The sequence below is a fragment of the Serinus canaria genome, chromosome 5 (assembly GCF_022539315.1).
Source record: "Serinus canaria isolate serCan28SL12 chromosome 5, serCan2020, whole genome shotgun sequence".
In the NCBI taxonomy this organism is placed as follows: Eukaryota; Metazoa; Chordata; class Aves; order Passeriformes; family Fringillidae; genus Serinus; species Serinus canaria.
In genome coordinates, this window is record NC_066319.1 from 44,662,569 (window position 1) to 44,678,861 (window position 16,293).

Below are 16,293 nucleotides of genomic sequence, written 5' to 3' on the forward strand. Positions count from 1 at the left end.
TTCTCCAGAAATTTTGGAGGCAGTTTAAACTACCACCATATATTGTTCACATGTATATATATACCTACACTGTAAAGAAAATGTTCCAACTGTTTATACATCCAAGACATATTTAATCATTTTAATTACTACTTCATTGGATGTACAATTTGCCAGATTCCAGATTCAGTCATTGCTGATGATGTCTTCATGATTTAACTGTTTGGCTTCACCAAAATAATTGCCACACATATGTTAATGAATTCGCTGAAAACCAAAAATTGTTTTATGAAAAAATGTTCAAAAATAGAACACTTGCAGTAGCAAGCACCCAGCTTGAAGGTATTTACAATACTAAACTGCAAAGAATTCAGTTACTTTCTGAATGTACCTGAATACCTGTATTTCATTCAGATCTGTGTAACTCTGTTTTGATAGAAAATGTGCTTATTCTCTTTCTTTTCTTAGTACTATAAAAGGCCAGTGAGCTGGCCTTTTACAGTACTATTTATCCAGCAGATTTGTAGGTCTAGAAAGTTCCTACCAAACTTGAGGAGACTTTGCATAAGATTAGATTCAGCCCTTCGGGGCAGCAACTTTGTTAATTAAAGACACAATGTGCAACAATCAAAATAATGAGAGCAAGCAGCCATGACTCCACTGTAAAGTGCTAAGATAAGGAGTCTACATTGCTTGAGAATATTAGTTAGGGTTTGCTTGGGTTTTTTTCTTTCTTTGTTTCAATCAAATATATACCAAGTCCATAATCTGCAAACTTCTTTATCCTTTGAATTCCTCAACACTTTGTAGTTGAGGAATTCAAAGGGTAAAGACAACTTAGACAAATGTCTCTCTTCCTGCATTCTGGATTTTTTTTTTTTTTTCTTTGTGAATAGTCTTGGGGCAATCTCTTTGCAGCTATTAAGCCCAATATTGACAAGGATCTCACAATGCCTTAACAGACCAGTTTGATACACGGACCAAGAAAAGCAATGGTCAGCTTAAACTCACACAAGACACCTCAGTCTACAGTTGCTGTACATGCTATCCTAACTAGAATTGCTCATCTCCCATAGGAGAGGATATGGAGGAGGAACAGTGGAGGAAACTGGGGTTGTTTAGCCTGGACAAAAAGAGGCTCAGGGAGAACCCTACTGCTCTCTACAGCTATCTGAAAGGAGGTTGCACTGAGGTGTGTTTGTCCTCCCAGGTAACAAGCGGCAGGACAAGAAGAATGGCCTCAGGGAAGTTGCATCAGGGGAGGTTTAGATTGGATATTAGGAAATTTCTTCTTGGAAAGAGTGGTGAAGCATTGGAACAGGCTTGTCCAGGGAAGAGGTGGAGTCACCATCCCTGGAGGAATTTAACAGACCTGTAGATGTGGCACCTGGGGACATGATTTAGTGATGGATTTGAGAGTGCTGTGTTGATGGCTGGAACTTGGTGATCCTAAAGGTCCTTTCCAACCCAAACAATTCTGTAATTCCATGGTACAGGTATTTCACATCACCTGTATTTCACCTAGAGTGTCTAGAGTAGCAGCAAGCACTTCAATGACTGTTCTGGTACAAGCCTACCCGGTGTTTACCTATTAATTTATTCAGCTATAGCTAAAGTAGCTACACATATAAATTAAGTTTTTACCTTTGAAAATTGTGTAGTGTGGCCATAGATTTAATGAGCTTACCTTGGGAAGTTGCATATGGTTCACTATAATGACCATTGTAATGCAGCTGAGGTGGTGGAGGCATCATATAAGGCTGAGGCTTGGGCTAAGAAAGTAAATATCTTAATGTTAATTAAAAACTGATTATTCATTTTAAAAATAGTTATTGAAGTTTTAGTGTTCAAACTGAAACCAGAAGTGTTTAAAATATTTTTCACTGCAGTTGTTTTAATTTCACTATTTAGATATTACATAGCAGCTCTCCTTCAAGTTAAAAACAGTTCCTCACATACTAGACTCATCTTTTTCACTGCTCATTTCATTTCACTGAAGGGCAGTTATATTTGATTCAAAGTCACCTGAAGTCCATAAAAATGCAAACTTAAAATCTATTTGCTTTCCTTACCATGGACATCCTGGATGAAGATCGTCTTCTAACAGGATTCACTGTAACTGGCTGAGTTTGACTACAGAAGGAATTTAATGACAAGAAATTATTCTCAAAAATAGCATGACCTATTTCAAAAATCAGAAAGCACTCCCAAGTTCAATTAAAAATCACTCTTAAATCACATTTCCAGGGGCCAGGCCTGTGTTAGTCTTCCACACGAGCCTCAAAAGGAAAGAGCTCTGTGCATTAGCCACCATCAGAAAGCAAAACCAAAAACCCAAGATCAAAATATTTCAGTTAATCTCCGGTTCTACAGTTGCCTGTTCTAAAAGTCAGACATTAAACTTTTCGGGAACTGTAACATTACAGATGTTCCAGGATCTGTAAAGCATTACTATAATGTGTTAGCATTTATGTGTTCTAATATTGATCCAATGGTAATGAATTTTCATAATTTGTTCGATTGGCTCCAGGACATAAAGTTCAGAAGTCTTAAGCTCCTCTTCCCACCACCCTGTGCTCTGCATCTCATAGCAAGACAAGTCAAAAGACAGCATGATACAAATGCAGGAACAGGTATTTTTTAGTGAGAAAGATGTTTTTAAGCTCACCCTTTGGGAAGTGAAGGACGAGAAAGGATTGGAAAGCGTGGAAGGGAAAGAATGAGGGAAGATTTCTGAGAGCCCTCCTCAGGTGGAGAGTCCAAGGAGTCTCTAAAGACAAGGTATGTACAGATTTAGGAAAAAATCTCTTGAAGTTGATACAGGCATGCAAAAGGCAGTTTTCAGCTACAGGACCAGATGACAAGAAATCTTAAGTGAAGAAATAACCAGAAAAGTTTTTTTGAGGACTTAACCTGATGGAAAACCATATTGTGGTTACAATACGTAATCCTAGGGACAGACATTTAATATGGAACTACAGATCTGACGTTATTTAGATAGAAATGCACAAGTCCCATGAACACACTACTTCTACCAATGCTTCTTATCACTCTCAAAAGACAGACAAGTTTACAAGCTTTGAGGTATGAGGTTTACTCTATTTCAAATTTATCTTACTTCTCAAATAAATAAGCATTAAACACGCTAATGAGTCACCTGTGGCACAAAATGCTTAATTATCTTTTCACTGGCCTCAGCAGATATCAAACATCTATCTTCTCATATAGGAAGAGGAGTGAAACACATGGGAATCATGCATTTCCAATGATAGACTATTCACTGTGTCTAATTCTCTATTCTTTGACTGAAGAAACTTAACTGAAGGAAAGCTGTTCCAGTAAAGTAGCTCAAATTCCAGCCATTGATTTACAAGTTGGAGACCAGCCCATTTAAATTTAATTTGATGAATTGTATTAAATTTGCTCTGCACTGGTGCTACTTGAGCTATACAGATTCCATGGATATCTAAAGAACCACATACCTCTTAGCTGTCAATCCAGCACATTTCAGGAGTGCTTCACATACACTGCCCGCCCTTTTAAAGCCTCTAGTGTCCTTTCAGAGCAGTTCACCCAAACACAGGCCAAAACCCTGCTGGTTCCAGTAGCTCACAAGCTATAGCAATATTAGACCCCAAAGCAACTGTAGTCTCCCACAGCACTGTGATCCAGAAGCAAAGGCCAAACATTATCAGTTATGGTAAGATTTCAGCACTTAATATTGTCCTCTGTTATAAAGCAGTATGTACCTCAAAAACTGGTGGTAACTATTTTCTCAAAAAAGATTAAGAAAATTAACCCAAGTCATCTAAAAAGGACAGTAAAGACTTTACAGAGGGAGTGGGAGGTTTCACTTCCCAATGGAAGCTGCAAGGGCACCAAGAGTTTTGCCAATGTACTCTACTTACAGGCTGCATTTATTTAGTCTGTAAAATTTGTGTCTAGCCACACACATCCTCCACACGTATTTTGCTGTTTCCATATCTTCCTGCCAAAAAAACAAAACCCAATATTTGCATTAAGTCAAACATTCATACCTTTCACTTGCTTTCAGACAAGCCACTGAAATTTTTAAGATTAAATTACCATTGACCGATTTAATTTTAACTTTAAATTTTTTAACTGTAACTTTATTAATGTCACCAGGTTTTCCCTAAAACTCAACTTTGCAGACTCAAATATACACTCTAGTCTATCAATTTTCTTAGACTTATGAAATTTGAAAGTAGAAGCCTTTTGCTCAAGACACTTATCAGCTGTAACACAATTACAGATAAGATCACCATAAGATTGTCAACAGCTGCCTTTTGACAAAAGCAACTGGTAGATGCTGAATAAAACGAATTCTGCAAGGAATGCAATGGCTCACTCTAGCAAAGCTCTAAGGCTATATTTATATTTAATTGCCACTGATTCAAGTCAAAAAAACATGCTAGAAATTTTACTGGAATGGATGAAAATTTTTATGACCACATAACCAAATACTTCAATGTACTCAACATAAAAGGTCCAATTTTTAATGCCTTCCCATGGAAAGCTGGCCAAAGACAGCATTATTACATTTGACTCACTCATGCAGCTCAAAGCTGCTAAATATATAGATAGTAGGTTTTAACCTTTGAGTTAAATTATCAGTCTTAATTTGTTTTTATTTACTGATGACTTAGTGAAAAAAATAAAAATGTACTCACAGTTTGGAACTGAATTGTCTCTTCTTTGTTTGCCAATTCTAATGCGAAAAAGGATTTATTGTGGGACATGTTGGCAATATCATGCCACCTGCAGGCAAAAGGGACAGGATATAACTGGACAAGCTCTGATTTTCAAACCTCAAAAAATGCAACTGTAAACCAGAACCACCATCAAGAATGTGGATAAAGAATATCTCCATGAGGGGAAGAGGAGGGGCAGACACTGATCTCTCCCATCCCCTGACCAGTGACTGGACTGAGGGAATGCCCTACAGCTGAGTCAGGGGAGGTTTAAGTTGGATATCAGGAAAAAGTGCTTCACCCAGAGGGTGGCTGGGCACAGGGACAGACTCCCCAGGGAAGTGGGCACAGCACCAGCCTGACAGAGCTCAAGAAGCATTTGGACAATGCTCTAGGACACAGGGTGTGACTCCTGGCATGTCCTGTGCAGGGCCAGGAGTTGAACTCCATGGCCCTGATGGGTCCCTCTCAAGACAGTATGTGCTATAAGTTTATGATTTTGTTAAATACTATTTTGTGATTCTATGAAAAAGTTCATTAATCTATCTGAACAAGTTGTAGACCATCACTTCCCTACCATTAATGGCTGCTGAAAAGAAAACATGTATGCGACTAACTCTTGGGAAGATGTACAATATGTACAGTAAGATGATTACTTGTCTTCCATTTGAAATTCTTCCAATTATTGAAAAAAAAATCAAATTTATACAAATTTAGTCATCAGTAAATTATAACATCCCATCTGCCCGAAAGCAAACCCTACATTCCAGGGAAAAAAAATTAAACCTCCACCAAACAAAGCCTTTCAGGCATTATTATGCATATTTTCTAGAACTCTAACACATTGACAGATGAAAAAAATTTAGATTGCATAAAATATATTTATTCATCTTCTTTTTAAATACAAATTTGAATCATTAGTATTATGCTAGTGTAAATAAAGCCTGTATCATAGATTTATTAAAAGAATATTCTGCAGTACACAAACACATGGAAAAAGGCATGACGTGAATACAGGGCTGTCTCTAAAGGTGTTTATATGACTCCCATTTTCATTACACAGAGGTGTCTGTTAGCATTTTGCACAGCTATTGCCCCATGTATATGAGGTAGAGAAGCATTAATGTCCCATTCTGATATAGAACAAAAATCCCTCAAATTTAAGGCCCTGGTTCATAAGCCTTTGTGGGCGCAACTATGAAATTACCTGAACCAATCTCAAGCATAATCCAGTCTTTATAATCATATAAATCATACCAATGGGTCATTTGTCTATGCTTTATTGCCACCCAAATAACATGATATTACTATCCATGATGGAATTGCCCATAGTCATACAACAAACAAGCAAAAGAGCAGAAAACTGGATCCTGAAATTGGAATATAAATACTTTCTGATGCTTCCCAATGTGCAACCTTTTTCCTATGTTTACAGACACTGCATGCACAATTCCTTGAGAATTTATGTGAAATGCATGTACAAAGCTTTATTCCTCTCCCTTTAGTAAGTACAGCTGTTGTTTAATGCTGTAGGAAAGCAGAACAGGGCCCTTTGATGGCACCAGACAATCAAAAGAGCGCAGCATCAGCTCTCCTATCACAACTAAGACAGAAATTTTTAAGAAGGACATTTAATAGTTGTGTATTTCTAAATCCTGTTAAACAAAACTACTGATAGAAAGAAGCAAAGCTGGCTACTTTCTCTAGTCCCAGAAAATCACCAGCAGTGAAGTTTCAGTAACTGCTGGACCACAGGACTTCATGATTTCTGTTCATATTCAGACAAAAATTCAATTCTAGAAGATTAAAGTTCACTAAGAATAAACTCTTACTTGCTTTAATAAAAACGAAATTGCTGAGACTCATTTTATAAAAAAACTCAATTTTTTTTTTTAATTTATTCTGAATTCTGCCCAAAGATGCCCAAGCAACATATCCTAAAGTCAGAGGGAAGCCATTTCATGTGAAGACTGAATTTTAAGTGTTTAGGTAAGTCAGAGCTCAGTCTACAATTTATAAGAACATTCAATAATAAACTAAAACAAAAAAATAATAAAACATTATCATGTAACTCTCCACATATAATATACAAAAGGAACTTCTGGACAATCTTACAAGTGAATATTTCTGTATGAATTGATGCGACAGTCTCAGGATTTAAGATGCCCTCTGTGCAGAGAGTTGCTCCTTTTTGATTCAATAAATATTTTGCAATGCAACTGTATATTAAATATTCATGTCTTATAATTAATCTGTCTTAAAGAGATTCATTCTGAAGTTACTGCATTGAGAGATTTTCACTGGCTTCAGTATTCACTGTGCCATGGTGACTACAAGACTATGTTCAGGTTTATCAAATGCAGAAATGCAAATCGTATCTAAGAGTCATTGATGCTTGTGAGAAACAGACCTAAAATGTGAAGTTCATTAAGATGTTTTATGGAAGAACAATACTAACCTAAATACAACAGGAGGGCGACCATTTTTGTGTTTCACAAAGATACCATCAAGACATGCTCCAATGAATATGTCACTTCCTTGGCTGTCCTGTAAAAAGTTGCAAAAAATTTCGCAAGTAAAGGAAAAAGTCTTCAAAAGCAAAGTTACCTGAGAAACAACTGCTTTTATAAATTCTGGAGCAGAAAATTATGGGTGGTTTGGGGTTTGGGTTTTATTTACTTTTGGCAGGATGTAGCCAGTCTAAGCAGGGAAAAAAGGGCAATTAGACAAAGATCAAAACCTCATTTACCTTTGCAGGATAGGTCTCTTCACCATAGCCCTCCATTCTTTCCACTTCTTGCATATATAACATTTCTGCATCAGGAGGAGTAAGGCCTCTACAAATAAAACAACAATCAGCTAATACTGCCAATAAAAAAAAGTCATCTTTGTTCTACTCTGAAGGACACTGTCAAAGCTTGAAAAGCATCCCCAGGACACCCAGGCAACCATCAAATCATGGTGTTTCTATCTGTGTTAATGGCTGATACATTTGGCTCAGCCTTTACACTTTGATTCTAATAACTTCTTTCTCTCTGGCATCTTTAGGGGTAAATGGCAACAAAGACTAGTTAATATTACCATCTCTACTAATGGCAGACAATTATCACATTCTTGATAAAATCCAGCACTGTCTCCACATCTCCTCACTTTACCAGAGGCACACATGTTCAAGACATGAATGTCTTCTATATTGCTATAGGGGAAATAGGAAGTTGCATTTTTCATTTCAGAAAAGACAGTTTCATTCTAAATTATGTCAATTTTACTGTAATACTTTGAAAGCATGAGGACAAGATCTGTAGGTAAAGGTAGAATTCTTTATAATTAGACCAACTGACAAAGGCAGCTTTCTCACAGACTTGCAGCAATATCACAGAGCTTAAAATCTTGTGTTTACCCACCCACCAACATACTTCAGTTACCTCATAAAAGACATTATTTCTACCTGAAAAATCCTGTCATGCTGATTTTTATGACTCTCAATACTTTTTTAATCATGAATCTCCCAATTTCTTCACGTTTTCCTAATGTCATGAAGATTAAGTTTTCTTTGCTGAACTGGAACCATGCAATCTTGTTACAAGTGCACTTCAAAGATAAGTGCAACTGCAATTTTAAAAGTGTTGTTTTAAAACAATACAGGGGAAAATATTCAGTATTACTCACATAGTCACAAACAATTTTCACTAATGAACTGATACAGAAAACACAACTTTCTTTTGCCCTGGACTATTGCACCTTAGCCCCCTTCTACCTAAGGTCATAAGAATTCTGGCACAGTTACTGTCTCTGCATTTCTCCTGCCTTTAATACCTCCCAATGTTGTTTATCAAGAAACATCCTTACTGGGGTCAGAACTTCACATGAACAAGAGTCAGAAACATGATACAGGTGAAGTCACACTATTTAATTGTGTCCCATATTCTTTTCAAGCTGAATCCTCTAATTTATTTTACTGAATATTCTGTTCTCTTTTTCACTTTCATTCAGCAAAAGCACTTGTAACTTTAATACAGATGTACTAGAGAAAAGACTCATTTAAATGAGAAGTGAAATTAGTCCAACTGCATTTCAAGATTTACAACTTTCTGAGCTACAGAAGCTACTGAAGACCAAAATTAAACATTGAAGAGTTTTAGACATGTTACCTGTACTTCTGATGTAGCAAGGCAACTTTCTGTGTTGCTTCTTCCAATATTTTTTCTTCTTGTAGCCAACCCTTAAGGTAAAATAGCATTTGTGGAATGAAATGCAAAAAAAATCTACAAAATCAAATGTTTATAGTCTCTTTACACATGCAAATCAACCCTTGACTCTAGCCTTGGAGCTTAAATGCTGTAATATGCACAAATAAACCCCAAAAGCATAAACACTGTTTTGAAGTGGTTTTACTTACTCTCCCATTTGTACCTCAACCTTCTTTTCAGTGTAATATAAAATAAAATTGAAAAGATCTTACTAAATCTTTGTTTCTGTGTAATATAAGGTGTCATTTCTCACTCCAATCTCAAAGAAAACGTTTAGTTAAATTTGACAGCCTAGGGAGCAGTAAGAAAAATGGATCATAGAAGTTTCCTAAAAATTATCTGCATTTACCAATTTTAAGAAGGATTTAAATTTGTCAATTTAGTAATTTAAATGCACCAATTTAAAGTTAGTACTTACCACTGGAAATAAAGCAAATCTTTGCAGAAACTCCTGAGATTCATACTGATCATAGTCTCCAAAATCCGCTAAAAAATACAAAAAAATCTTGGATTCAAACACTTTTAACAAAATTATTCAAAACCTAATTAATTGAAGCAGGATCTCCAAGTAGCAAATCTCCATCCTACTGAACTACAAACATAAAGCAAAACAACAGAGCAAACCAACCTATTACTAATGCTTATAAAGAGAAAAGGTAAAAAACTCCCATATTTTTACCTTGTTCAGAATGACTGGTAACACTCCTTGTGGATTGAGAAGAAGAAATTATAAAATACTTAATATGGAAGTTATTCCTATGAAAGGAGAGCATGTCTGACACACTACACCAATACAGCTCTTGAGATAAAGCAGTGTTTAGAATTAACCTATTCTACTGATTTTAAATACAGATCATCCTTGAAACCAGTTGACTTGAAAGAGCAAGCACTGCTTCTGCTCATTCACCTGCTAAAATTACTAACCTACCTGGTATAAGCTACTTTAGTCATTGGAGCATATCAATTTAGAACCTGTGCTTTTTTTGAGGGTTTTTTTCACTGTGTTATCAACATATACAGTTCATCTCTTATACAGGAATAAGAAATGAAGGTGAAAGCTAAAAGGATGAATATTTTCCATCTGGAAAGGAGGTTATATTGAAAGATTTCTATAAACAACTCACTTGAGCAGAGAGATGTTTACACTGTCCAAATACATACAAATAACAAAACAAGATTTTTTTGTTGAAGGCCATTAGAACCCGGCTTGGATTAAACAGATTCACTGTTATATAAACAAGTTATTAATACAATTTATCCTACTCCACTGGTAACCACATTTTCAAGAAAACATAATAATCATCTTTATTGTGATACAACCAATGTATATAACTAAATAATTTTTTTTTTAATCCTTGTATATATGTTGTATATACTGCCAGTGATTTTAAGTCCTGTTCAATTTTGGCAGATTTACAATTGCTGTTAGATGTACTGAAGTGGCATTCACTGTGAATGATATACAAATAACAATATGCAAACACAGCTGTTGCCATTACAAACTTTTGAGAGATTTAGTATCAGACAAGCACGTTGCAAGGAACATGGAACATGATCAGTGCACAGAGCCTCAGGACTGGTGTATACTCTATCCCATCTGGCCCTAGCTAGGAAAAAATAAGCTACCTTTTCATACAGGTATCACAGACACATGTTTTCCGGAGTGATTTGAACACAAGAACTGCTAACAGTCTTGTGCACTAACTTGAAATAATCTTATGTGATGGGAAATTTTGGATAAACAGTGGAAATATAAGTACATTCAAAGTTGCTTATTTATGAAGATATGTCAGAATAAAGAGTCTTCATTAACAGAAACAGAGGAAGGGTCTGTTGATGTAGGCAGACAACTGAAGCCTTTACCCCCAAAGGAACTCCAATGTCTAATTCAAATCCAGCTCCTGAACTATGTGTTAGATTCCCAGGTACACCTCTGAGGACTGCACAGAAGTTCAAGGCCACTGATCCAATCGCTGCTCTCCTCAGCCCATATGGCAAAGCCCCTTTCATAACTTAATGAATTGGGTCTCTTGAGTGACATAAAGAAAACAGGCAATAAAAAATATATCATCGAAGTTTCTGATGTAACATTAGCTACATTAGTTTGGTACAGTTTCCTACTTACCCTGAACTGCCAAACCAGCCAGATGTATTGCTTGTTCCAGTGTGCAAGGAATGTTGCCCTCCAAGATATCTTTCTTTAATTGCAAGTAATACTGATACCTACAGGGAAAAAAAAAAAAAGAAAGAAAAAGCTAACATGGGCTTGTTAATTTTTAAGAGAGAGTAGAAGACTATGCCTGCATTTCCTATTCCTCTCTGCATTCCCCAGTCTGACTAGAGGGTAGTATTCCTCATCATTTGGACCCACTAATTCAAGGCCTTTTAAAACTTCTGCCTCCGTTAACTTTCACATATCATTCTAGAATCAGTGATCTTAAAGAACTTCTACAATTTCTATCCACTACCAAACCTTCTTTTCTGTTTTTTTTTTCCTTCCTTCCTTACAATTGTTGTTATTGCCTCTTTACAACATTCAGTAAACTGCTGCTGGTTGCTGCATTCTCTTCCAATAAAACTAACAATGTACATTCCCTCAATCCCAGTAGGGATTTTCATTTCTGCATTACAACTTATGAGTACATTTTGTTCTCACTTTCAAAGCACCTTTGTTTTTTAATCTATGCTTTTCCTGCATCGTCTCTTGTACATGCAGCCACAACTTCCTGTACTGTTTGTCTACAGTCTGAGCCATTATGTGGCTGAATTCCTCTGCCCCTTTCAGCCACCCACAGAACTTTCTATCTGGAGCCCAAAACACCTCAAAATTGCCAGTACAGCTACACCAATTTGGCCACAGAGGACATTTGTCTTCTATAAATCTAGTTTCAAAAACTTCTTCCTCAAATTGTGTGTTAACTCTGGTGAACTAAGGTTATTAATACTGAGGCCATGGAAGTATGTGCTGTAATTCATCCAGTGATTAGAAAGGTCAGGTAAAATCCATATAAATTTTATTCATGTTAATGGACAGGTCTCTTCCATCACTGTTACTGCCCTGTTAAATACACTGATAATTTATAAATATTGTTTAGACTCTTGGAGATCCTACTACAAAAACCCAGTATATCATATGACAGTACACAACATCCCTATACAACACACACAAGAACAGCTGGGACTAAACTCAGACCTTCAAAAAATGGAAAAGTAAAAGACCAAGGCATTTGGGGAATGAGTCCTCCCAGTCAAGAAGCAGAAGGTAAGCTCGTTCTATAGAACTGCTATTGAAAGTAAACTTATAGAGAAAGAATCTTAACACTACCTCAACAGAGCACATCTCTTTTCACCTATAGCATTTCCTGGTGTACATTATACATACAATTTGCTTGAACATGTTCAGTCTCATTTACATCAAACAGGCATGAAAAAAATCCACAGATTTCTGAGACTAACCCAGACTCTTACTATCAAAGTAAGTACCATCTTCTAAGACACAAGCATAAGACTGGCACAATAATTCCTGCTTTCTATCAGGCAGCACACTGCCAAATTTTTTTAAAGCTCCAGCATAAACACCATATTCTTTAAATAAATGCCAGAAATGACTATTTAAAGTTTTTCAGGCAATTTAGCTTCCCAATGCAACACCTCGATACTTATCTTATTCTAATGTATACTACTACACAACACAGAAGCAGAACCAGAGATTTTTGAGCCACTAAAATTACCAAGAAATAGCAAAAAACTTCAGAGTTTAAAAAAAAATCCTTTAGAAATTATACATAAGCCCAAAAACTAAAGCTGCCAAGCATTGAGCAGTACACAACAATACCAGTGTCTGCACCAAGAGGTCTCTACCTGGTGACCCTGAAAATCTTTCACATCACAATTAGCAGGAAAGGTGTCTGGCAGGGTATTTTAGGAACAGAGACAGTTTCATGTAACCACAGATTAAATTAAGATGAAAAGGACCTCTGAGTGATCATCTGCTTCAACTCCCCACTCAAAGCAGAGCCAACTTAAAGTTTTTAGCTTAAATGGGTTAGCTAATACAAGTACATATTTTTGAAATAACAATACATGTTTGTAATCCAGCTATGGGTTTTGTACCCAATTGCCAATTTAAAATAATCATTAAATCAGAACTCTACACATTAAGCCATTAGAAGCCAATATACAGGCCCATAGGAATAACTGGCTAGTATCTATGCTCAATTTTACTTTTCCCCCTGCAGTCAGCAACGATTATGTGATGTTCCACAGTTTCACAGTAGAAATATACACAAAATAGCAGAACTAACATCTATATTTATAGCTCAGTGATAAAAAAAAAAAAAAAGAAAGAAATCACAAGCCAAAGTAGTCTGTAGCTTGCCAATGTATTGTACTAAAAGAACAGAAAGTACTGAAAGCAAAACAAAGAAAGCATAGCTTAAGAAAATCTGCAAGTGCTTTGTGCAGGATAGATGTCCATGAAAGCAACACATGGATCTTCAAAACAAACAAACAAAAACAAACAAACAAATTTAAAAGTCAAGCAAATTCAAAACAAATTCAAAAATCCAAAAAGGAACTAAAACAATCAAAAGACTGACCATGCAGTTATACCTGTTACTTAAAACAGGTTTCAGCAGATTCCTAAGATCACAAAAAAGTTAGTTGCTTGCTTAGTTTATCACATATTTAATTATTCCAAAGATAAATTAGCATATAGTTTGAACATAAATTCTGCCTAAAATAGTTTTCAGTTCTATAAAGGTAGGGGAGTGGAAAGCAGACAACTTTTAAATAAACTATACATTTCAGAATGCTGAGAGCAAATTTATAAACACATAGAAGTTTATACTATGAGGTTTACCTGGTAATCTCCTGCTGAAGCTGAGAAACAGTAGGCACATAGAACACTACTCCAAAATACACAGTTGGCTCCAAGGCATATTTGTCCAGCTGCTTTTTCAGAGGCTTGTCCAAATCTACCCATCTGCGCTGATTCTGCTTATTATAATACCAGAGACTGAAATATGTAATCTGAAAAAGAAGTGTTTCAATTATGAAAAAAGTTAATATTGTGATATTAGATAAAATATACTGTATGAAAGTCTTGCTGCTTAGAAATAAACATTTTAAAGCACTGAGTAAGGCTATGGGTTATTGAAAACTTCAGGAACTGCAGAGACATTTACCATAAAAAGCAGACATTACATCCACATAACCAACTCAGGTACATAAGGTCCCCCAACTAAAACTGTACCAGAACTACTCTTTATTTGGAAACAGTTCATAACTCATAACTCTGTTGTGGCCATTCACAGATGCTAGCAGTAGGCATTCATGTGTGACAGGAAATCTAAGGGAAGTGGGGAAGGCAAATGGAAAATGACATGGGACAGTAGTAGGGCAAAGCTTGGCTCCTCTGGGGACCTGGTAGGCAGGATCACAGGGGATGCTGAAGGACAAAAGAGCACAGGACAGCTGCCTAGCAAAAGCTGAGCTCATTAAGCATATGCATTGCTCACTGCATGAGCAGGAAAAGGAGCAGATACAGCAAAGTAGGAAGATATCTTGCCTGAGTGGGCCACTCCTGACCAAGCCAAAACACAAAATACAGCGTGTACTGGAACAGACCACCTAGAGAGAGGCTCAGGGATGTCACCCTTGGAAGGTCAAAATCCCACTGGAGAGCATCTTGAGCAACACAATCTCATTTTTATTAGATCCTCTCCCAGAAGGAGTCTGGATCAGAGTATTTTTCTATTGCTCCACAGTACAGTTCTAAATCCATACTGCAGAGTCACCCACAAAAATTTAAATTTCTCCACTATGTTTAAACTGACTAAAATCTGCTCCCACAGTACTTATTTTGTTCAGTTCTGGATCAGCAAACAGATATAGACTGGAAAATATTCACATCATTAGCATAGCCAAACCAGACATAGTAAATAAAAGTGTTTTAACCAAAGGAGAGAGATAAGTGAGTGTTAAAAATTACTAATTCTTAGGTAATTGTATAAGGTAAATCTGTAGGTATTTATATGAAAATTCTCCAAGTCCTTGCTACATAAAATTTATGTACTGAAATTGTAGAAATGCCAACACCTTTAATCCAATATTTTTCCTTCCATATTTTCAGACATTTCAAAGTTACACAAAATAAAGCTTTTAAAGTTGGAGTTTTATAAAGCAGAGGGAATATTTATCATTTCTCTAAATCAATACTTTCTGAGAACATCTCATGGAAAAATTGTCCCCCTAGTAAAAAAAAAGTATTTACTGTTGTTTTCTCAAAAGCTCTAGCATTTTGATATTGTGGAGAACAGATTTGAAATTCATTGGGGAGCAACAGCTCTTAGGAGAAAAAGGCCACTTCAGTACATTCATGCAAAAACTAGCCCCTATACACATTTGAAAATTCTTATACACACATCTTGGTTTCCAGTCTAAACAGGATGAAGAGTCCACTCATGGGATTCCAGATTTTCCTTACAGGTCTGACAGGGTGACTGTGTGTGCAACAACCACAGCACGGGCACATACACCCCATCCCAAACTTCCTGGGACTGCACCAGTGCTCTATATCAGCACAGACCATCAAGTAATTCAAGGCACAAAAGTCAAGGTGCAGCATTAAATTAATAAAACTATCTATTTCATAAAACCATTTTGTCTGGGATATTAGCAAAAATAGGAAATTAGAGCCCAGTTCTAAGGCATAGTGTTCCTTTGGCATTGCATACTGGTAAAAAGTACTTCTTTGCTCCTCTCTAAATGGGCAAAAACACAGTGTTAAGTGATTATTGGTGGTTTTGGTGTTTGGGGGCTTTTTAACCACACAGTTTAAAGAAAATTATTGAAGTTAAAATTAGTGCTAGCTGCCATGTATTTGCAAAATTAGTATTAATAAGATAAAAAAAATCAGACAAAATCTGCCTAGTTAACCTTTCTATAAATTTTAAAACAACTCTGGCCCTCTGATAAAAAGACAGCCTATAGTACAGAAAGTCAATTGAATTAGAACACTTCATAGAAGAAAAAAGCAGTTTTTTCTGTATAGAGGAAGATATCTAGAGCAAGTGAAAAATGGGAAAGTTTAAAAATCACAATATAAAACCAGACTATTCCCAAATCAGAAAGAGGGTTCTCTGTAAAGCAAATCCTACAAACCAAATTTTTCTCAGGTGGACACTGTGTGCTCATGACTTCTAAAGTCTGAAAGCCAAGAGTCAAATTTAGAAAGTCATTAATAGTTTGAGTTTCAAGAGGAAAAAAGAATTATGGCTTTGAATATAAGTAATATAAACAACATATTTGTCATTTCCCAGTCCAGGCACACAAAGTTTGCTGATACCTTA

At 36.2% G+C, this 16,293-nt stretch overlaps 1 protein-coding gene across 1 annotated transcript in view; it reads right to left on the reverse strand.

The window, feature by feature from the left end:
* The window catches only part of PTPN21 (protein tyrosine phosphatase non-receptor type 21), a 44,849-nt gene that overhangs the window by 16,587 nt on the left and 11,969 nt on the right, over positions 1–16,293 (reverse strand). The window contains exons 3-12 of the mRNA XM_009101826.4: positions 13,803–13,972; positions 11,067–11,164; positions 9,360–9,427; positions 8,843–8,913; positions 7,441–7,528; positions 7,150–7,238; positions 4,671–4,758; positions 3,888–3,967; positions 2,052–2,112; positions 1,667–1,751 (exon numbers count right to left, since the gene is read on the reverse strand). Of these exons, the coding sequence (XP_009100074.3) occupies positions 1,667–1,751; positions 2,052–2,112; positions 3,888–3,967; positions 4,671–4,758; positions 7,150–7,238; positions 7,441–7,528; positions 8,843–8,913; positions 9,360–9,427; positions 11,067–11,164; positions 13,803–13,972 (898 nt within the window). The remainder of the gene's footprint in view (positions 1–1,666; positions 1,752–2,051; positions 2,113–3,887; positions 3,968–4,670; positions 4,759–7,149; positions 7,239–7,440; positions 7,529–8,842; positions 8,914–9,359; positions 9,428–11,066; positions 11,165–13,802; positions 13,973–16,293) is intronic.